This window comes from Hevea brasiliensis, chromosome 15, assembly GCF_030052815.1.
Source record: "Hevea brasiliensis isolate MT/VB/25A 57/8 chromosome 15, ASM3005281v1, whole genome shotgun sequence".
Classification (NCBI taxonomy): Eukaryota; Viridiplantae; Streptophyta; class Magnoliopsida; order Malpighiales; family Euphorbiaceae; genus Hevea; species Hevea brasiliensis.
In genome coordinates this window covers 69,735,132-69,756,283 of record NC_079507.1, presented here as the reverse complement: position 1 = coordinate 69,756,283, position 21,152 = coordinate 69,735,132, and the positions used below count along the sequence as shown (strand labels likewise).

General features: G+C 35.3%; 5 protein-coding genes and 1 non-coding gene across 9 annotated transcripts; 2 read left to right on the top strand and 4 right to left on the bottom strand.

Annotated features, from left to right (window-relative positions):
- The first annotated feature begins 192 nt into the window (after positions 1–192).
- On the top strand, positions 193–274 carry TRNAS-GCU (transfer RNA serine (anticodon GCU)). The gene has a single exon. It is a non-coding gene; the product is annotated as a tRNA-Ser (tRNA).
- Positions 275–844: 570 nt separating this feature from the next.
- On the top strand, positions 845–4,273 carry LOC110636208 (PLASMODESMATA CALLOSE-BINDING PROTEIN 3). Its single transcript, XM_021785790.2, has 3 exons — positions 845–1,310; positions 1,429–1,462; positions 3,695–4,273. Exons 1-3 carry the CDS (start codon positions 989–991, stop codon positions 3,924–3,926), a joined length of 588 nt encoding a protein of 195 aa, XP_021641482.2. The 5' UTR covers positions 845–988; the 3' UTR covers positions 3,927–4,273.
- Positions 4,274–4,285: 12 nt separating this feature from the next.
- LOC110636207 (purple acid phosphatase 15) lies at positions 4,286–8,232 on the bottom strand. Of its 2 annotated transcripts, none has more exons than XM_021785789.2 (7): positions 7,757–8,232; positions 7,120–7,311; positions 6,494–6,827; positions 5,730–5,947; positions 5,355–5,545; positions 4,891–5,175; positions 4,286–4,673 (listed from the first exon to the last, which is right to left on the bottom strand). In XM_021785789.2, the coding sequence occupies exons 1-7, from the start codon at positions 8,022–8,024 to the stop codon at positions 4,560–4,562; spliced, it is 1,602 nt and encodes a 533-aa protein (XP_021641481.2). In that variant the 5' UTR covers positions 8,025–8,232; the 3' UTR covers positions 4,286–4,559. The 2 variants fall into 2 exon arrangements, with proteins under 2 accessions (XP_021641481.2, XP_057991947.1); XM_058135964.1 differs by having other exon boundaries at positions 6,572–6,827.
- A 1,000-nt stretch (positions 8,233–9,232) lies between these two features.
- On the bottom strand, positions 9,233–13,573 carry LOC110636204 (purple acid phosphatase 15). Of its 2 annotated transcripts, none has more exons than XM_021785787.2 (8): positions 13,108–13,573; positions 12,120–12,311; positions 11,675–12,008; positions 10,946–11,163; positions 10,539–10,729; positions 10,035–10,319; positions 9,523–9,639; positions 9,233–9,429 (listed from the first exon to the last, which is right to left on the bottom strand). In XM_021785787.2, the coding sequence occupies exons 1-8, from the start codon at positions 13,382–13,384 to the stop codon at positions 9,415–9,417; spliced, it is 1,629 nt and encodes a 542-aa protein (XP_021641479.2). In that variant the 5' UTR covers positions 13,385–13,573; the 3' UTR covers positions 9,233–9,414. The 2 variants fall into 2 exon arrangements, with proteins under 2 accessions (XP_021641479.2, XP_021641480.2); XM_021785788.2 differs by having other exon boundaries at positions 9,233–9,426.
- Positions 13,574–16,063: 2,490 nt separating this feature from the next.
- LOC110636225 (small ubiquitin-related modifier 2-like) lies at positions 16,064–17,473 on the bottom strand. 2 transcript variants are annotated; one of them, XM_021785840.2, is made up of 2 exons: positions 17,238–17,473; positions 16,064–16,534 (listed from the first exon to the last, which is right to left on the bottom strand). In XM_021785840.2, exons 1-2 carry the CDS (start codon positions 17,277–17,279, stop codon positions 16,295–16,297), a joined length of 282 nt encoding a protein of 93 aa, XP_021641532.1. In that variant the 5' UTR covers positions 17,280–17,473; the 3' UTR covers positions 16,064–16,294. The 2 variants fall into 2 exon arrangements, with proteins under 2 accessions (XP_021641532.1, XP_021641531.1); XM_021785839.2 differs by lacking the exon at positions 17,238–17,473 and adding an exon at positions 16,713–17,190.
- Positions 17,474–17,732: 259 nt separating this feature from the next.
- Positions 17,733–19,033, bottom strand: LOC131173841 (F-box/LRR-repeat protein At3g48880-like). Its single transcript, XM_058136408.1, has 2 exons — positions 18,574–19,033; positions 17,733–18,476 (listed from the first exon to the last, which is right to left on the bottom strand). The coding sequence occupies exons 1-2, from the start codon at positions 18,888–18,890 to the stop codon at positions 18,248–18,250; spliced, it is 546 nt and encodes a 181-aa protein (XP_057992391.1). The 5' UTR covers positions 18,891–19,033; the 3' UTR covers positions 17,733–18,247.
- Positions 19,034–21,152: the final 2,119 nt, after the last annotated feature.

Here is a 21,152-nt window from a genome sequence, read left to right as displayed (position 1 = left end):
TTAAGTGCATGATATTTATCACATATTATCAGCCAAGGAAGACAGGAGTAAAAAAAATTGCTAGATTCGAGAGGGAAGTGTTCTGAACTCTTTTCCAATTTCTTATCTAGCGAACTTGCTTCATTGGATGGCATGGGAATAGGATTAGATCATTTTATAATGGTGAAGATGCTTAGAACAGGAAAAGTGGAAGTCGCTTTGGCCGAGTGGTTAAGGCGTGTGCCTGCTAAGTATATGGGGTTTCCCCGCGAGAGTTCGCATCTCTCAGGCGACGTATTTTTTCCTTGTTTTCTTCTGCCTTTTGTAGTTTTCCTCAATAAAATTTCAAATTTTTACATCCGCAAAATCTCTTATGTTTCATAATTTTAAGTTTTGCCCGTTTTGTTATCTCTTTCTTTTTTTTTTTTTACTCCATTTTATTTTTACTTGCAATTTTTTAAATTTCTATTACGAATAATTTTTTTTTCCAAAGCAAATATTATTGTTTACTGGACATAAAATATTATACTACGTGTATAAAGAATTTAATAAGAATAAAACAGCTTATGTATTATACTACGTGTATAAGAGTTTAATAATATTATTTATCAAATGAATATATTTTTTTTTATCGAATAAATAAAATATACGTACAGAGTTTAATGATGAAAATGAAACACTACAAAAACCAAGGCAACATCAAATCAATATATTTAATTTTGCATTTGATCAGCTTATTTATAATTATAAACTATTTAAATTAAAGAAGTTTTCGACTTAAAGGGTAATATTGTAAAATCATATTATCATTCTCCAAATCAGAGTGAATACAAAAAAAAATTAAATGTAAAATACCAACAAAAACAAAAGGAAAAGCCCAAAAGAAGTAAAAGAAAGAACTAAAGAGCCTCTCCCCACTTCTTTCTCTCTCGCTTTACCAGCTAAACCCATCGCTAGCTCTCAGGCTCAGCACCCGATTAACACAACCACCCACAGAGTCCACTCCTCCATGGCAGCACTTTCAAACAAGCTAATCTCAATCTTCTTTATCATCTCTATTCTCGGGAATACTACTATTCTACCAGTGGCGGAGGGGAACTGGTGCGTGGCAAGAAGTGATGCAACCAACCAGGCATTGCAAACTGCTCTGGATTATGCCTGTGGTACTGGTGCTGACTGCAGCCCCATACAGTCTAATGGGCTGTGCTTCCTCCCTAACACCATCCAAGCTCATGCTTCTTATGCCTTTGACAGCTACTTCCAACGCAAGGGCATGGCCTCTGGTTCTTGTGACTTCTCTGGCACTGCCACTGTTGCCAGAACTGACCCCAGTTAGTCTCTCTCTCTTTTTTTTTCCTTCCCCTCATGAACGTAAATATGAATAGATGCATCTGTTTTTGTTGATGGGTATTTTGCTGATCTTTTTCTTTATTTGTTTTTGTGGCGTAGGTTATGGATCTTGTGTGTATCCATCTTCTTTAAGGTATGTTCTTGAAACTCTGATAAATCTTTCCTTGCTTTCTTTTTCTTTTTTACTGGATGACATAACTAAAACTTCTGTATTCCCTCTAACTTCTCTATTGCTCTTGCATCGAATAAAATAGTTTCTTCATCTTCAAGTAAATGTCTGTTTTTTTTTGTCTCATTTACTGTTAATAAGTGTAATATTTGGGTAATTTGCTTCCCCAATCTCCCTCTCTTCCATAATCTCATTAGCAAGTTGTGTGATGTAGATGAATCACACGTGTCTTTTTGCATGTCATTACCCCTGGCGTTTTCTGAATCTGAGCATCCAACATTTCATTTTTAGTGGGCACTAGTTTCAATTTCTTCACCATGTCACACTGTGTTTTACTTTATCAATGCCTTGGGTTCCTCACAGTCTTTGTACTATTTCATGTTTGGACAAGACCCCTCCTTTGTTTTAGACCATCGGATAACATCCCACAAACAGGATCCGACGGATAACAGTCGTCATTGGTGAATAGGGGTAAAGTGACTGGTGGTTGTGGCCCCCGTCAGGCTATCTGCTGCTACTTTATTGACGCAAATAATAGTCCTCAGTACGACTGGTAGCTTTGTCTATGTGTATTGATTGTGTTGGGGAGAGGGCTGGGAAGGGACGGATTCCTGAGAGCCATTGTCATTTGTCAAGGCCAAAGTTTTAATCTTTTATCTATGCTGACAAGGTTAATTGAAAAAATGAAAAATCAAACCGAAAATCAAACCAACAACATCTAATCAAACCCAAAAAAAAACCACTTTTTTAAATAAACTCCATGACCGGGAAATTCTTGAAATATGGCTTGTTCTGTATCTTAATTGGAAATTACTGTTCTCATTATTGATGAGTGCTTTGCCATAGATGATGGGCACTATCATGTTTCTATTGATATGGAGCTTTTTATGGAGCCATTATCTGAAAAAGCAGTGCATATGTTTCTAGTTTCGTGTTGACATTCCCACTTAATGAATTTGATTCTTTTTCATGTTTTTTGAAGTTTTAGGGCAAGATTACTCATTGGTAATTAATTAAATTATTGTCTCCTTTGCCCTATCCGCCTGGGATTTTTTTTTTTTTTTAATGGGGAAGGGGACTGCAGTGTGTCTGTTTCACATTTTATCAGGTCCGAGGCAATCCCCTGTAGGGTGCTCTGTTCATGAGCCACAATTACCTCAGCCACAAAAGCAGTTGTATATGACAGTTCTTGTTATTTTACTTTTGGACATGACCTTTGCATGGGCTAAAATTGGAGATCCTAGGAGAATTTTTAAGGCTAAATGTGAGCTGTAAGGCTGCTTGGGAACCTGGTCTTAGGAGCCCAGATGCTCCATCAGGTGTTCCTAAAAGCCGCCTTCAAATGCAACTTTGCCAGTGCTACTTGACTGGGGATGAGAACGCTTGGCAAATATGCTTACTTTTTTTTTTTTTGGATGCTCTTCAAACATGCTTTGCATTTTAGAACAGAAGAATGCACATCCACAAAGTTCGTAGATTCATTTCAACCACAATAGCAAGTTTCACTCGTGCATCTTCAAATTTTTTGGATAATTAGCGGGGAGATTCATACTTGGGCACTGCAGTTGTCTTTTGTAGAAGATTTGATAAAAACTACAGCTCTTCATCATTCAGCTTCATCCTTGATTATCAAGAGCTGTTTTTTACTCCATGAATTGAAGAGCAAAGTATATTGCTATGAGAACTTGTTCCCAGGAAAAAGTAGGTCATATGATTATTGAAAATGTTTGAACATGCTATGAGATTGCACTCCAAAGAATCTACTTTAAGGACCATTCTTGGCTACATTTTCACATGGGTCCTAAAACCTAATGTCTACTATTTTTTTTCTGCCAAATTTATTCTTACAGCCTGATATATTTCTTTATCTTGTATTGCCAGGTATTAAATTCTGATTACAAGCATATTTTACTGATTTTCTAGATTGTGCTTTGTGCATGTGTGATAATATAGTACTTGTACTCCCATGACTAAATTATCTTATGCCCATGTTGGACAATTTTTCGTGTTTATGATCTTCTGACAGACATAATATACAACTGGTTTTGATCATCTGGGTGGGGCTAATTAAATACTCTGTGCGCAGATTGTTGTCTGAGAATTTTTTTTTCTTGTTCCTTTTTTTGTTGGGTATACCATGTTACGCATTTGCTTGTTGAAAGTTGCTTATGATACTTGAATCATGCAATTTTCCAGCACTGCCGGAGGGGCAACCACAAGCACAACACCGACATCCACAACCAACCCGAATTCACCAACACCATCCACCGTTACACCAGCAAATGGTGGTGGTACTGCTGGACTGAATCCTGGAAGTGGGATGACTCCACCCCTACCTACTGACAATTCTAGAGCTTCAATTGGGTTTATGGCAGCAACAATCCTAATTCCCATTTCCCTTTTACTCGTTCTCTCATTTACGTTCTGATTCATGTCAGCTGAAGCAAGAGCCACATTGCCCTCATCTGAAGAAAAAATGCTTATACAGTTTTGCTAGAAGTTGGAGTCCTCTTTTGTTGCTACCATGTAGCTTCCCGGCATAGTATTTGATCTTTCATTTTCTGCTTTATTGTATTTGGAAGCTATTCTCGGCAAGCTTCAAATTGGCTGGTATAGAGACTTGCTATCATTTAGTCGGCAAGGGGTTGTGGATAGCTGCACTTGTATTTTAGTTCAATCCTTGTAGGTCCACATATTCAATTCAATTGTTCAACCTGATTCTTGTAACTATATTATTAATGGCAAGGAGTATGAATGTTGCTGAATTTAACTTAAGGGGAAGGCATGTTGCGAGGAACTAATTGATATGGAGATCTATTTAACAAATTTCAATAACTTGGAGATGTAATCTTGGAGATGACTTGAGGCTAACAGTAATACTAGTACAAAACGTGGAAAGCTACAGGGGAATGTTTGCCCCTAAAAAGCCGATGATATGTTGGTCTATGCGGCGGCTTAAGTTGTAAGGCTGTATGAAGGTTTCATTGATTGCTGTTCTCAACAACACCTAGCATTTAGCTACTGCTAACCCTCAAAAAAATGTGTTTAATCACTTTGGACATCAGACAGGCAGACACCGATCAGGTTCTCTTACAATGTAGATGATGTCACCAGCAATTTGATAAGAGTCCTGATTCCGGTGCCAACTCCACAAAGCATGAGTCTCATTTTTCACCTGTAAAACATGCAAGGTGCCTATTTAAACAATGTTAAAAGTTAACCAACTAAGATTATATTTGTGGGAGCCAGGCCAAGAGCATACTTTCTAGCTTCTACTGATCTTTCATCATGTATGCTCCTATGGCTTATAAGATTGGGATAGACGCAAATAAATTTACAATGACGATTGATACGAGAGAGAGAGAGAGAGAGAGAGAGAGAGAGAGAGAGACCTCTAGTATCCCATGACCAAAGCTGCTTTCTCTGTATGCACTATACTCAGGCTGTTGGTCCCAGCAAAACTTACCGGAAGCTGGGCCTGATGTAAAATTAAATGCACAGAAGCCACCAATATATTCGTCTGGCGTAGTGGATGGCTCTGGACAATTACCAGGATCATCAGCATGGGCAATTGCCATTGCTTCCCGACTACCACCATCACCCAATGTAATATAAACTGGACCACATGGATTTAAAGAATAGTTGTATACTCTGTTTGACCTCTCGTATGCATGTACCTGTACATTATTTTGACATGAACATTTATCACCTTTTTTTATCAACATAATTTGCTGCAGAAACAAATAAATTGTATCATTTTACTAATAAATCCAATCTCTCTCTTTCTCTCTTTCTCTCTCTCTTTCTCTCTTTTCTTTTTTTGGGTGGAGGGGATTGGAGACAGAAGTACTCTTACATGTCCATTGAAGACAATGTCAACGCCATACTCATAAAGCAGTTCCTCCATTTCCACTCTCATACATTCTGCTTCTCTATAATGGGCCTTGAAGGTGCTGTACCAAGGAGCATACCAAGCAGCCACCAACCAAGGAGTCACATTCCTGTCAACATTATAGAGGTCGTCTTCCAACCACTCATATTGATCAGCTGTGACAGAAAATATAGAGAATTATGACCAGCAGAAAAGAAATTCTACTACTACCACGGATGACAATGAGTATAGAAAAAAGGTGATACCGAGATGGAAAGGAAATGCCAAATGTTCAGAAGTGATCATACACATAATTGAAATCCAAAATAGAATGATACGAGGGTGGGTTGACGAGTTTACATGATCTGACATAGTAAATGTACGGGCTGAGCATCACAAAATGTATACCCCCAGCATTGAAAGAATAGTACAATGTGGAGAATGACCCACTTTCATCAGATGGGAAAGCAAATCGAGAACTGTAAGCAACAAATATCTCATCTTCAGCCTGTTCTTCTATTTCATGCTTCCCTCCAACCATCATTGTTGGAACATTAGCCAGCAGAGGCTGCATAAACCTGGAAACAATATGCATAATTCTATGAGCTTGAGAGCCACAATAAATGTTGATCAGAATGCTTCGTTTAATAGGATGAAGTTATTTGCTTGCAATTGCCAGCACCTGTAATGTTTTACATTTCCATCAGCTTATGTAGGTGGTTTCCAACAAACTGTCTTGTTCCTTGTTGTTTGTCTTAGTGTTATGGAACCAATTTAACTAAAGTTTTTTTTATGCACCTGAAGTCATGCACCTAAGGTCATTCTGCATGTACCTCCTTTTAAATTCCTAAACATCAGTTTGAAGTATAAACCACTAATCCCTAAGCAGAATGGTCTTTTAAGTTCTAATAAGAATTTTGGTTCATAACAAAAATTACAATTTCAGTTTGAGAATTTGAGCTTCATCTAGCTTTTTACCTTTCTTGCTAAAACAACTGAAGCGGTATAGCTGTAAGAATAAAGAAATATACAAAACTACTTTGTCCAAGTGAGTGAATTTTGAGCACTAAATAGGATGGAAACTAGCAGGACAAGTTTGAAACTGTTAAATGTTGGAATTTAACCTTCCCCAACAATCCCAACGTGGCTGATATGATTCATGGATGGAAGTTTGAGGAAATGAGCAAGAGTAACAATCAGACCCGGTTCCATTGGTGAGATACATGTCGGCATAACTAACACCCCCAACCAAAACGAGTAGATCAGGATGATTACTGAGCAAGTGACTGAATGTTGTACTTGTATTGTAAGTAAGACCTAGGTCTCCCACCATAGCTATTCTGCCGGGGTAATCTGTTGGACTGGAGACTGGCATGGTTCTAAAATAAAAGATATCACTCGTTGCTGGTATAGAAGGATCTCCGCATTGATATTGATACAATGTTCCCGGTTCCAGTCCTGCAGAAAGACAAGATAGAGAATACGATTCTAATTAAAAAGTTTTAGGAGGTCTTTCAGATGGTTTCATTGTTTACCTAGATGGTCTGATGACAACAGCTGAAGGCACAAGATTGAGTAACAATCTAGTAAACATTTCCTTTTAAGCAAAATCAACCTAATTAATCACTCTGTTATCTGTGACCATTTAATTTATCAAGGCTACATTCTCAACTCTCAACTCTTATTACAAAAGATGATGACACCAGGAATAGCAAGCAAAGTTTTTGAACAGAATGCATGCGAATAATACCTGTAAGGCGAACATGGTGTATAATGCCGGAAGTGTAATTTTGTGCCCCTTCAAAAGTATAAAGTTGATTATAAACAAGAGAATAACCAATTGCCTGATAACTCATTGGCGACCCTGAGATTCCATACTGAACAACACTAGAAACTGATTCAGGATCTAATGGCGTTATGTCATCACCAATTTGGAAATCCCCTGTAATTCAAATAAAGCAACATGCTCACCAGTCTAGAATAAGTAGAATAATCCAAAACCTGCAAATTTGTTAGTAGGTAACATGCTCATCACTGGATTTATTTGTGATACATGCACTTGTTCAATTTTAAGTATGCATAGATAATAATTTTATGCCCAATGATCTCAAAAACCTTAATTTCTACCTAGCATTGTAACAAAGAAAATTCTGCAAATATCTAATCTTTGTTGCAACAAAAGCATTGCCCACAACAAACAGAAAAACCCTCAACTAGTTTTTCATATATGAACCATGAAATTCAAACTAAACTTTCATATTTAAGTTTCAAAAATAAATCAATAATGAAAAGGATAAAAAAACTTAGGAAAAAACTAACTTAAAAGAAAATGGCATTCTCAAGATAAAGTAAAAGGAACATCAATTATGAGCAGTAAAGAAAGAAACCTGTGACCCAAGAGATCCAGACAGAGTCATAATTTGAAGAGAGGGAGACTGAGATTTGTTGAGGCTCAAAACCCTCAACATTCTTTTGAACTTGAGGGTAAGTATCAGGCAAGTCAATGGCATTTCCACGGTACGCCTTCTTGTCAAGAGGGGCAGTCACAGGCTTGAAGGGTCCTTGAAGGGTCGTTGGGAAATCACCAAGAACAATGCCTGAGCTCCACAGAAGTAAGAAAAGTAGAAGAAATATTAACACTGAGACAATACCCATTCGTTGGTTTTTGTACTTTTATCTTGCAAGCTGAGGAAGCAGACACAGAAAGAGAAATAATTGTTGAGAAGAACACGCACAAAAGCCGCAGCCAACCAAAATATAATTAAAGTTCAGTTCACGAGTTCTTTGGAATTTGAAGGTGAGTATAAGAACCAGAGAAGTTTGGATTCACATGTCACCAGTAAGCAGGTGAGTGGTTGACCATTGGGCTGATTAGCCGTTTATATTTTCTTTCACAAGAAATACAAAATGTCAAAAATAGCTAATAACTTTAGCTACCCGCTCTGTTTTTCGTAAAATAAATATTATTTTATTAATAAAATTATGAGTATAAAATAAAAATAATATAAGTACCATAAATTTATATTTTTTATTCATCTTCTCACATAAATCTATTATAAATAAAAATAATTTTAATTTAATAAAAAAATTTTAATTAAATAATCAAATATATATCACTCATCTAATAAATACAAATTCGAGTCATTACTCCTTTAATCACCCTATTAAAAAAAATTAAGAATTTACATTTCAAAAAATATTTTTATAAAAGATATTATATTATCATAAAGGCTAAAAATTAAATTTATGGATGAGGATTTAAAAGTAAATTATATAATAAAAATCGATCAAAAGATGTGATCGGCCAACCTCTGTCTAAAAATATTGTAAATTAAGAAAAGGCAGTTTTCATTTTTTTTTTTTTTACAGCTCCTTCCATCTTTTTCTCTTTAAAAGATGTTTTTAATTTTAATATATTTTATCGTGGTAAATAAACAGTAATTCTTATCTTATTTTTATTTACTTCCAATAAATTTATGCGTTCTTTCAATGATAAATACATTTTTGTTTTTCTTTTTTTTTTTAAATAGAGTTTTGTTCTTTTTGCGTTAAATTGAATTCTCCATGTTAAGTGTTTTTTTTTTATATGTATATTTTATACTACAATAAAAAATTTTAATCGGATAAATATAATATATTAAAATAATTTAAAAATTATGTGAAAAAATAATATATAGTGTTTTAAGATTTAAAGGCGTGTCGATTTGATGGGGATGGATGAATTAACTGTAAACAGTCTGCTCACTGGTAGGTCTCTCATGGAGTGGTTAAATTAAGAGTAATAAAACCATCTAATCACGGACTCTAAACTTGTAGGGCGATGACCATTACACCTGAAGAGTTTTTTTTGCAGCTCACAAAAAAAATATTAATATTATGGAAAGATATATTTCATGTAAATCTATAAGAACAATGAGATTATTAAATTGTATTACATGTATATCAAACTTAATCCTGGTATTGTATTCAAGATAGGATGCGCACTCGAGTCTTTTCATTTTTGCTTCTCAATATCTTCAGGTGCTTCTACGTCTGATCCCAGCACTCATGGAAAAACCTTCTAATGAAGACAAGACAAGAAGATGTCAAAGTCATTTCTGAGTTTCTCGTGCATTAAAATCAGAATGCTATTATTACTCCAGAGCTTAATTACCTTTAATTCAACAGGGCACTCTTCAGGCTGCCTTACTATGTAAATTTGGTCTCCAGCAGTGCTGTAAAAGTCCTGATTCCGGTGCCAAGTCCACAGAGCATGAGACTCATTTTTAACCTGCAAAGTTGCATGGCAACATTAGTTTGCATTCTTCAGCATGCAGATGAAAAATACCTATACACCTATCAGAGTTCAGTTATTTGTATGGTCTCAACCACACAATTAAATGATTTATTTGTAGGGACGTATAATTCAGACAGGTTCCCATTAGAATCACTAAGATATAAGAAATAGTTTCTTCTATGAGGTTGTTCAGCTGTGGCTATGAAAGCAGAAGTGCTATTTGAGCAAAATTACTTAGGTTAAAGAATGGTTGAGACAATTAAGTTCAAAAGTTTCCATTTTCTCATCTCACCGTCTCAGTCAGTAACAAGCCAAAAAAAAAAACATTTTTTTTATGAACTTATGAGCGTCTGTGACACATGATCAAAGGTACACAGAGAAGTACTTACCTCCAAAATCCCATGACCAAAGCTACTTTCTCTGTATGCACTATAATCAGGTTGCCTGTCCCAACAGAATTTTCCTGCTGCTGGGCCTGATGTAAAATTGAATGCACAGAAACCTCCCATGTAATCATCTGGCGTGGTGGATGGATCTGGGCAGTTTCCGGGTTCATCAGCATGTGTAATTGCCATCTTCTCTCTATTTCCACCATCACCAATTGTGATATAAACAGGGCCACAAGGATCCAAAGTGTAGTTATACACTCGGTTAGACCTCTCGTAGGCATGTACCTGGTCGCCATTGGAAACATAATAAATCCCATCCTTCTCTAAATGCATTCAAATCAGCTTCAAAGAGTAAAATTTTATTCCTATCTTACATATAACACAGGCAGAATTTAGATGATGAGAAGGAAAAGAAAAGGCAAATATTGATCAAATGCTGAAAATCGAGTGACAAAACAGCTGTTAGCAAAAATCGATCATTTTCAGGCCGAATTTGACACTTACATGTCCATTGAAGACAATGTCAACACCATACTTATACAGCAATTCTTCCATTTCTACCCTCATACACTCTGCTTCTCTGTAATGTGCCCTGTAGGTGCTATACCAGGGAGGATGCCATGTAGCCACCAACCATGGAGTAACTTCCCTGTCAACTTTAGCTAGATCTCTCTCCAACCACTTGTACTGATCAGCTGCAGAAAGATTGGAGGAACTCAGTTTATTTGTATTTGTTATACATGAGGTAAAGACAAAGACAACATGAGGTAAAAACAAAGACATTTCTTTCTTCCTTTTTCATGAAATTCCAGTTACTCCCCAAAGATGTTTGCTAATTGATACATAAACCATGTGTATGAACACTGAATGATAGGTAAAGGTCTAGAAATGGTTTGAACTGAAACATTTACCTGATTTGTTATAGAAAATGTAGGCACCCAACATTATAAAATGTATTCCCCCAGCATTAAAAGAATAATAGAATGTGGACGGCGATCCACTCTCTTTTGATGGGAATGCAAATCGAGAACTATAAGCAACAAATGTTTGATTTTCAGCCTGTTGTTCTATCTCATGGTTCCCTTCAACCACCATAATTGGAATTATAGATATTACAGGCTGCATGTACCTGATGACAAGTACCTAATGGTTAATAATAGAAGAAACTAAATTTCTCAGAAGTGAGCTGATTGTTGATTTCGTTTAGTATTGTTATTACTCGAGAGCTGGTTGAAATTGAATGAAAAGCAGAGAATGGTTACGACTGCAACTTGGCATGCTCACAAGGCATACTGCCTAGGGTCATCATTCATCAATCACCAATCTGGCTAGCTAAAGAGTAGTGTGAATTAAGGAATAGTACAAAATAATGTAGCCAATAATTGAAACCAGATATAACACCAGTTTTAAGCTCATACAATATTTTCTTAGTACAATTTCTTTCAGGCCCCATTTTCTAGTTTAACCAGTTTTTAACATTTCAATAAAGGCAAGAACCACATCATTCCTGCTTGATAGCAATTATAGTTCCATTAACTGCTATATAAATAAACTACTGAAACTATGTCATTTCATAGTACATATTAGTAGAGAGTGGAAAAAAAAATGTAACTTTGAGTAATGAGAAGCTACAGTTTTACCTTCCCCAGTAGTCCCAGCGAGGCTGATATGTCTCATGAATGGGAGTTTGTGAAAATGCACAAGAGTAGCAATCAGACCCAGTTCCATTAGTGAGATACAAGTTAGCATAAGTAACATCTCCAATCAATAAAAGAAGATCAGGATAGTTTCTGAACATGTGATCAACTGTTGAAGTTGTATTATATGTAAGACCTAAGTCTCCCACTATTGCTATTCTGCTGGGGTAATTATTGGGACCTGAAGCTGGCATAGTCCTGAAATGATAAATATTACTCATTGCTGGTATAGAAGGATCTCCACACTGATAATAATATTGTGTTTTAGGTTTCAACCCTGCAGAAACATATATTAATAGAATAAGTATAGACCTTGGTTACAAGCTACCCAAAATGATGTAATTAATAGAGTATAACATTACTGCAATGAAATATGTAGCATTTATACCTGTGAGAAGAACATGGTGAATAATTCCAGAACTATAGTTTTGCAGGCCCTCAAAAGGATACAATTGATTGTAAACAAGAGAATAACCAGTAGCTTGATGAGTTAACTGAAATCTTGACGTTCCATATCCAACAACGCTAGCTACAGTGCTTGGATTTAGTGGTCTTATGTTGGCCCCAATTTGATATTGGCCTGCAAATTTAATCCAAACAACATCAATTAACAGCACAACACAGAAGAACTAATCAAGAACAGACCCATGTGTTCATCAATTGCAAACTATCAATTTCCTCAGGCTTTCCTAGTATAGAAAAACTAAATGAATTAAGCTCTTCTTGTCTGTAATGTGCCTATATTTGTTAATCAATCCTAGAAAATACTAATTCATTAAATATAACAGCATGTTTTATAGAATCAATTTTTTAAATTTGGTGTAACCCAGAATTAACTTGATGCCACTAACTAGCTAATTCTTCCTCCATTAATCCATCCACAGCAACTGCAGAAAAATAATTGCAAATAGTGCACACCAAGTATTTGAAATACTGTACACCAAGTTTAAATGGGTAATGACCTTCTGGGCACTTAATGGTGGCTATAAGTGAAATTCTGAAGTACAGTATTAATCTAAGTTGAAAATTTTGAAAACCTAAACTTGTAAGCTGAGGTTGGATATTACTGATAAATTTACTTCAATCATTTGGACACTGTCAAGATTTCACTTTACAGTTTCTAACAACTTCGATGGAATAGTATTTTCTGAATTGACTACAACCAAATCACCATCTCATTGACTAAAACTCCTTGAATTAACTATCTAATTTGATATTTTTCTAAAATTATCGCAAACGAAAGCAAATTCCAACTTGCTTCTAAGAGCACAGAAGGGCACAGAAGGGAAGCAAAATTCAAATGGCTATTACCTTATCCATGCGAATCAAGCCAAAGGGCTGCAGTAGAAAAATAAAGAAACAATGGGAAAAGAGACCTGTGATCCAAGAAATCCAAACTGAATCATGGGTTGCAGAGAGAGACACAGAAATTTGCTCAGGCTCAAAATCTTGAACCCTCCTCCGTACTCGAGGGTCAGTATCTGGCAAGTCCACAGCATTCCCACGAAAGCTCTTGTCAAGAGGCACAGTCACGGGCTTAAAGGGCCCTTGGAGAGTCGTTTGTATATCCCCATGAACAAGAAGTGGGCTTAGCAGAAGATAAAAACAAAGTGCAATAATAGGCACTGAGACCAACCCCATTGAACTACACATATCTGAGGATTTATAACTATCTGCATGAATGAAAGATTATGATCACCAAGCAAAAGAGAAGAAAGAGAGGGTGGCAAAAGATTTTGAAGATGATGAAGGAAGAGGACAGTGTAAGAAAACCGTCACGGCCATGTTACCACAAGGAAGAGGGTGACTTTGGGGAGCGAAAGGTGGCGTTTCCAGTGACGTATTACCCATATATATAATTAATAAATCAAAAGTAATTAACCAATGACACATTTGTGTAGTAGTAAGGTAGTGGGGAGTTTTTGGACAGTTGTGTTGGCCTTGCAAGATTCTCCTTTTGCGTTCAACTGCGTGATCTGGATTTATTTAGTATTATTCATGCAGGTTTTGACATCTTTTGTTGTCCACCATCGATCCAAGGATTTTTTGTAAAGAGGTCTTTGCGTTCAAATATTATAAAGAAGCCCACCACCACCAAGTTGAATGTGAAAACTGAAAATAAATGCAGAAACTTTGGACTAGAAGGAGATTGTAATCATGTCATTAGCCCTCCACACAATTCACAAAGCTCCAAAGTTGAGGTCCATTAGTCAAAATTTAGTAAAATCACAAAAACACCATTTTCAGGTTTAAGAATTTAGCCAGTGACATCACAAATTGATAAAGAAAATATTTCACAATTTAAAAAAATTTAAATTTATTATTATATTAAAATTAAAATTCACAAAGAATAAAGTTTTTAATTTAAATTATAAGGGAATATTTATTGTAAATAAATTTATTAGTTATTTTTTAATTTTGAGATGATAAATTAAAATTTTCAAAATCTCAATGGGCTTCACGTATGGTTATTACGGGTGAAAACTAAAAGCTGAAAACGCTTCGGCCATCGGCTAGAACAGAGCCCATTAAGAGTAGAATATCCAATTTCCTAAGGAAAAAAAAAATCCTGAGAAGAGAAAAGTTTGTTGGGTCAGTCTGAGATCTAAACAAATTGAGCTGGATCTTTCCGGCGAGACATTTTCCGGTTGGTCCGAACACCGGGAACCTGCCACAATAAATTATAAATATATAGATGATGAATTTATTCAGGTTAGCTTGGGACTTAACCCATTTGTCCAGTGTCCTTGTGTTGCACCTCAGGATCCATTTGTTCAGTGCCCTTGTCCAATCTTTGAATAATGCGATTTCATTGAAATTACTTTTTCTTTTCTGTAGGGAGGATTAAAGATTGGTGAATCAAACATGAATTTGACAATTGAGTGATATGATTTCAGACTAAATCAGGTTAAGCATTGAAATTACCTAAATTAATTCAGGGATTTGTGTCTTATACTTTTATTTCACTGTTTTTTTTTTGTTTTTAACAAGATCAAATTTTTATAAACTGTTTGGTACGAAATTAATAAGAAGTAATTATTACTTTTAATTGATTATTTTATTAATATTTATATGATAATTATTATTCTTAAATGTTAAAAGGTAACGATTAATCCATAATTTTTTACCTTCTACCAAACATATCTTAGTCTTAGTGTTAGTATATTCGTCCTCACTTCAAATGCTAAAATGAAAATTTTTTTTCTTGTCATAAAGCAAAATTTTTTTTTTTTTTAAGGAAATGGGAATTTTTCATCAGAAAAAACTGTTAAATAGGCTTTAGAGAGAATGAAAAATAAAAAATAAAAATAAGAGATATCTTAACCTGTCTATTTTTTATTTCTGAGTATTACTTAAAACATTTTTTTTGCCTTTTAATAGTACAAAATACAATTGCCCTCAAAAAATGGAAACTTTTTAATAGAAAAAATTTTTAAAAATTATATTAAGTTGGCAAAAGAGGGAATGAGAAAAAGAAAATTTAAATACTTTTGAATGTTTAAGAGATTAATATTCTTACGCTATCTGTTTTGATGTAAGACATACAGAGCAGAGAGCACTCCGAACATGGAAAAACACAATCTCCAATGGATAAGTATGTCTTGTGCCTTTCCCACACCCCTTTCACTCTCTTGTGAATTCGTAGGAATACAAGCATTTAATGCTTAACATTTTTATAGTTTCTCTTCTCTTGCAGCTTGATATCATTGTTCAGATTTCTTCTTTTATTACTTTCAAAGGTGAGTGCTTGAAATTTTATAAAAAACCAAGTTTTATTTTATACATAATCCCTTAATTTACAAGATTATTTTAGTATCGTTTTTTCAATTTTAATTTATATTACCAAAATTTTATAACTTTAATACAATATCACTTAAAGTGATTTTTTTTTTTCAAAGATTGAATCACATATACATAATACTCAGGGACAAAACTCAGTATCTTGATAAAACTATAGCAATTTTACTAAGACTCCTTATTTTATACAAGTGCTACGCACATACACTCCACATTTTATGTGAGATCCCAAAAGATCAATATCTAGGTACGCTCAACTCACTGGCGGACCTTAAATTGAGAGCTTTAGACAAAAATTAACTCAACTTTTAGTTGAAATTTTTAATAAAATTTGGTTAAAAAGACTTTTGATGGTATCAAATTGAAATTGAATGATTTTTATAATACACATTAGAGTTAAGGGACGACAATGAAATAATCATATAAGTTGAAGGACAATAATTGAAATTAAGCCTATCATACGACGTACGGGATTGCAAACTCATTTGGTTCAAAGAATGCTAATATAACCACTCATTGGACCACAAGTAACAGTTTCACAAAAAAGCACCGAAAGCCAACGTACTTGGTATTCTAATAACACAACAAACCTTAAGACTGCTAAAAATCATGTCACAGAAGCATTGTGAAAAGCAACTTTGTTTCCATAGGACATCCAAACACACTCTAAGCCACAAGTCATGCCATAACATAAACCAGGTTTAAGAACAAATATCTATTAATTTAATGCTGATTGAGTACAAACTTGACATCATTAAAACTCTATTAGCCAACTTTCAGGACTAAAATGCCATTGCAACCTCCTCCATTCTGGTGCATGAAGGCTTCAATTTGAACACCATCCTTGAGATTGAGTTCAGCTGGTGTTTTCTTATCTTTGAAGCGTTTGCCTTTGATTAAAAACACCACATTATCATATTCCAATTGCTTGTATTCACAAAAACAACGAAGGAGCTTGGAGATTGGGGTATCCATCTTGATTTTATAACACTTTTCTTCTCCATCCTATATATAAATAAAAGATGAAAACAGAACAGAGCACAGAGCACGTCACTTCACAACAGCTTAAAATGAAAAATCTCATAGCTGAACAGTAGAGCTCACTAAAATCATGAAAATAAACATTCCACTGCAAACATATTTAAGTGGATTAAGGAATCTGGATAGGATCTCAGTTACCAACATGGTTCCCCTGCACAGAGATAATACAATTTGCAGCCATCATGTCACTTGACCCATCACCCATGAGCCCTAAGTTTTCTAACCTTATGAGGTGGGTTGAAGTAGCAATCTTTCAAATACTGGGTGGAGTACACAGAACACTCACCCAACAGACCAAAAAAAAAAAATTTCGAATTTCAATCCAGGACCAGGCTACAGATCTAAAGGTTACACTACACAAGTTTTCACCTACCAATCTATTTTCTAGAATTCTAGCACATGGAAAAGGTCCAAGGTCCTGTTAAGTTTTCTAACCTTTTTCTGCCAAACATTGATCACAAACAAACAAACAATGGTGGTGGGCACATACATGGGTCCAAGTCCAACAAATATGGAAAAAAAAAAAACTCAAAAACACCCATTAAAAAATAACACAAAAACTGAACAGAGAACAAAGAAAACAGAACAAGAAAGTATGAAACAAAAGGAAAATGCAGCATAATGCAAATAAAGGAAGGTAGAAAAATATTAAAGGAAGATAGAAAACCTGGCTTCTCACTGTGACAACAACACTTCCAGCGCGATCCATGGAAAGGCACTAGCTTTACCCTGCAACCAAGAGAAAGAGAGAAACAGGGAGAAGGAAAATAAAAATAAATAAATAAAGGGCAGTCAAAAGGCAATGGAAAATGGAGCCTTGCTCTTCATCCCACTGCCATTAAATTCATGTCAAAAAGGTCAGCTATTCTCTCTGTGAACACATACGGCACTGTTTCTGTAAATTCTTCAAAATGCAGTTTCCAGTTTAGACAGACTTACTAAAAGTACAAGCCTGTCACTTTCAACATTGGGACCACCATTTTGTGTGGACCGTGCTGTGGACTGAATTGAGATTTGAGAGAGGGCACTTTTTTTTTTTTTTTCCATCTGCGAGGATAGAAGGGGAAAATTTTTCAATCTCTGGTGCAAGACCAACCATTTGTTAATCTATCCAAAGCTTTGAACTTGATGAGATAATATTGTGCACCTCAAATACAACTCAATTAAAAATGACAGCATTTCTAGCTTGCAAAATGGCCCAAGCCGAAAAGCTCCAAGAAGTCCTTTGCATCCATTTCCAACACTCGAGCGAGAACCTGTTCCAGAGTCCCTTGCCATCCAAACACCGAAGCCTTCATGCATTGGGAGTGGGCTGGCATACCAAACCTCAGCCACTCTCGGGCATCTAAAGAATAAATGTACAGCAGTCTCCAGGTCATCACCATATAAGGAACAAATCTCATGCTTACCCATTCAAAAAAACTTTCTTGAACACCCATTTAATTAATAAATAAATGCAGGAAAAAACTTGGATTTTCAATAGTGATTAGTGATAATATATTATAAGAAACTCAACTCAAGTCACCTTATAAAATAAGCTAAACTTATATATGTGTCTAAAATTTATAATGGACCAAGTCTTCATCCATCACCTACTTTTAAGAATATTCACTAGTAATTATTGCAATTAGATAGCAAAAGGAAAGAAAAATGGTTGTGATCCTTACAGGATGCTCATCACACTTCATTTATACTGATGAGAAAGCCCCTGAAAGCAACACATTTCAAAAATCTTGACTTTAAATTACATATCACAGCTACTGCAACGCCAAGGATGCCAACCCCAAACCAATACAGTTCCTTCAGATTCCTCCACTTTCCTATGAGTTGTTCAACGATTCTTGGACGATCAATGACCATCGTTAGATATACGTGCTGAAGATCCAAAGTTGTTAAGGCAGGACATCTGCATACAACATATATATTAAGAATTTTTTTAACATTGTATGTTTGTTCCGAGCATAACTTTTGAGCATCAGATGACTTATTCATTTGCAGCATACTTGAACTCTTCTTCTGAGAAGCAATATGGGGGACTAAGAAGAGTAGCTTTTCTATGGCTGTGATCTATAATGAGCTTTGTGAATGCTGTCAAACACATTGATTTCCCTCTATACACATCCATAAATCTTTCTGTAAAGCGGTCAAATGATAGATCAGGAGGAAAATTAAGGCTCTCCCAGCACAGAGGATCAAGGCTTGCTTTACACCATGACTTGCACACGAATGGTACATCCAATAGCAATGATTCCATGCCTACTCTTTGAAGCACATTCATCAAACAGTTCATTTCTAAATCCTCCCACTTTCTTCTTTCCATCTCTGCATAAGAAATGGGTAGTAATTTGTATATGTGAATAACAACCTAGAATAAAAGGAGGAATTAACAAGAACCCATAATCTGAAATGCAAAATAAATGGATTAGAAACCACCAGACGATGGATTAGTTGATCAAAAAGTGTTTGAAATAATGGGATTTAAGAGAAAATAATAATAATAATAATAATAATAATAATAATAATAATAACTCAGAGAAGTAGGAATTGAACCGAAAATCCTTTTGGAAGTGAGGTTCCATCGCAATCCTACTCTCACATAGACTAATAAAAACAAAACAAAATCTGCCTCTCTTTTCCTCAAAAGCACTGGAATTCTTTTTCCATAATCTTCTTCCTTCCAGATGTCACATATAAATCTTTTTCTACCTTCAACCAGAAGAAATCCAAATCACCAGACTTTTGAATTTCTTTTCCTCAATCTTTTTCCATATGTCAAATGTAAGTCTTTTCCTTCCTACTACCTGAATAAATAATCTTTTTATATTGACCTTTTACTGTTTAATTAATATGCATGGATTCCGATTCCCACACTGGGCTTTGCGATTGAAATTTGAAAGAAAAAAATAAAATAAATAGGGTTGGATTAGGATTTTTTTTGTGTTAAAATGGGGATTTGGACTTATAATTTACTTTATATCTTCTAATTAAGCGCGAATATCATATTATTCTTCATAAAATTAAACATAGCATTGAGCCAAAATGTCATGAAAAGTCAAATTCTCGAGAGAAGCAGGCCAAAATTCAACAAGGAATAACGGAGAATAAAAGGCAGCTGCCAAAAACAAGACTAGCTTCTAAGGCAGCTGCCAAAAACAAGACTAGCTTCTAACGCCGATGCTGGATAATATTACACCAGTATCTTCCCATCATGATTCAAGAAAGGCATAGCAATAACTTAAATCTAAGTGCACAAGGACTTTGCTTCTTGCAAATTGCAATATTTTCAGTAGATTCTGTTCTTTTTTGGATTCTTCTCTCCTTAAAAAGAGGTACTTGATGCCTCTTGTTTATTGATATAAAATTTACAAGCATACAAGTTCACAAAGTTCTGGCATTTAAGGATCTAGGCCTGGCCATGGGTTGGAACGGTTTGGTCAACCTCACGGATTGGACCGGTTATGGTTTGAAATGATTTCAGTTTGCAACGATGCATAAAGGTTTCGGTCTGGTTTAAAATTTTTAAAATTCATAACAATATTAATATTTGATAAATTGTAAGATATAAATTTATAAGAAATCATTTATTTATTTTTTAATTTAAAAAAATCAAAAGGACCTAATATAATTTTTTTTTTAAAAGAGAAAATTAATAATTTTAAAATCAAGCCCGTTTTGGGCCAACTTTGGTTCCGGTTCAAGAAAGAAGAAAACCGGAACTAGCCTTCCAATCCTGAAACCATTGACCTAATTTGGTCCCGAGTCTATCCCAATTCAGTTCACGGTTCAAACCATTCCGTGAGAAACAGCTGACATGCGTCGTTGCATCTTTCTTGTTCTTGAATCCCTCCATAGCTATATGGACATGCATGGAGAGACAGGGGGAGAGGTAGGGAAACTCTTCTAATAAATGGATTTATATTGACTTACGAGTTAGCAGAAACAATCTTGAGGGTCCAAGCAGTTATGACAACTACAAGATTGGATGAGGATATGATGATCATGTTTGGACCTCAAACCAAGGCAGAGATGTTCAGATCTCCCTTGACCAGACCAGTCTTCTGGTCATTTTCTCCTCTTCATTTCATTTTCTCCCTTCAACTTTTCCACTTTTTTTTTTTTTTGTTTTTCCAACAATTACTCGTGCTTTCCTAGTAAAAAAGGGTGAGGTTTTCAATCCAAGAGAGCTACCATGCAATAACTCTGACGGTGTTGCAGCTTTCTATGTGAGGTTGTAATTTGTGACAAAAAATTTACGTTCAAGTCGCAATAACTATTGCAAAGGTTAAGAGGTTTATTTAACTTGGATTATTTCGTAGATGACTTCACAATCATCAAATCACCATGGCGAGTGGGATTTTGAGTTATTGGGCAACAAATAAGGGAAACCCACCTATCTCCAGGCTAATGTAATTACAGATGAGAAAGGGGATAGAGAACAGAGTATGTTGCTATGGTTCGACTCCACAGCAAGCCAAAACAGCTATGGAATTTTGTGGAACCACTTCAAATAGTGTAAGACAACATTTCTCGGCATAAAATTGCATATGTTGAGACTACATATCTAACTTATTCCCTATCAAAA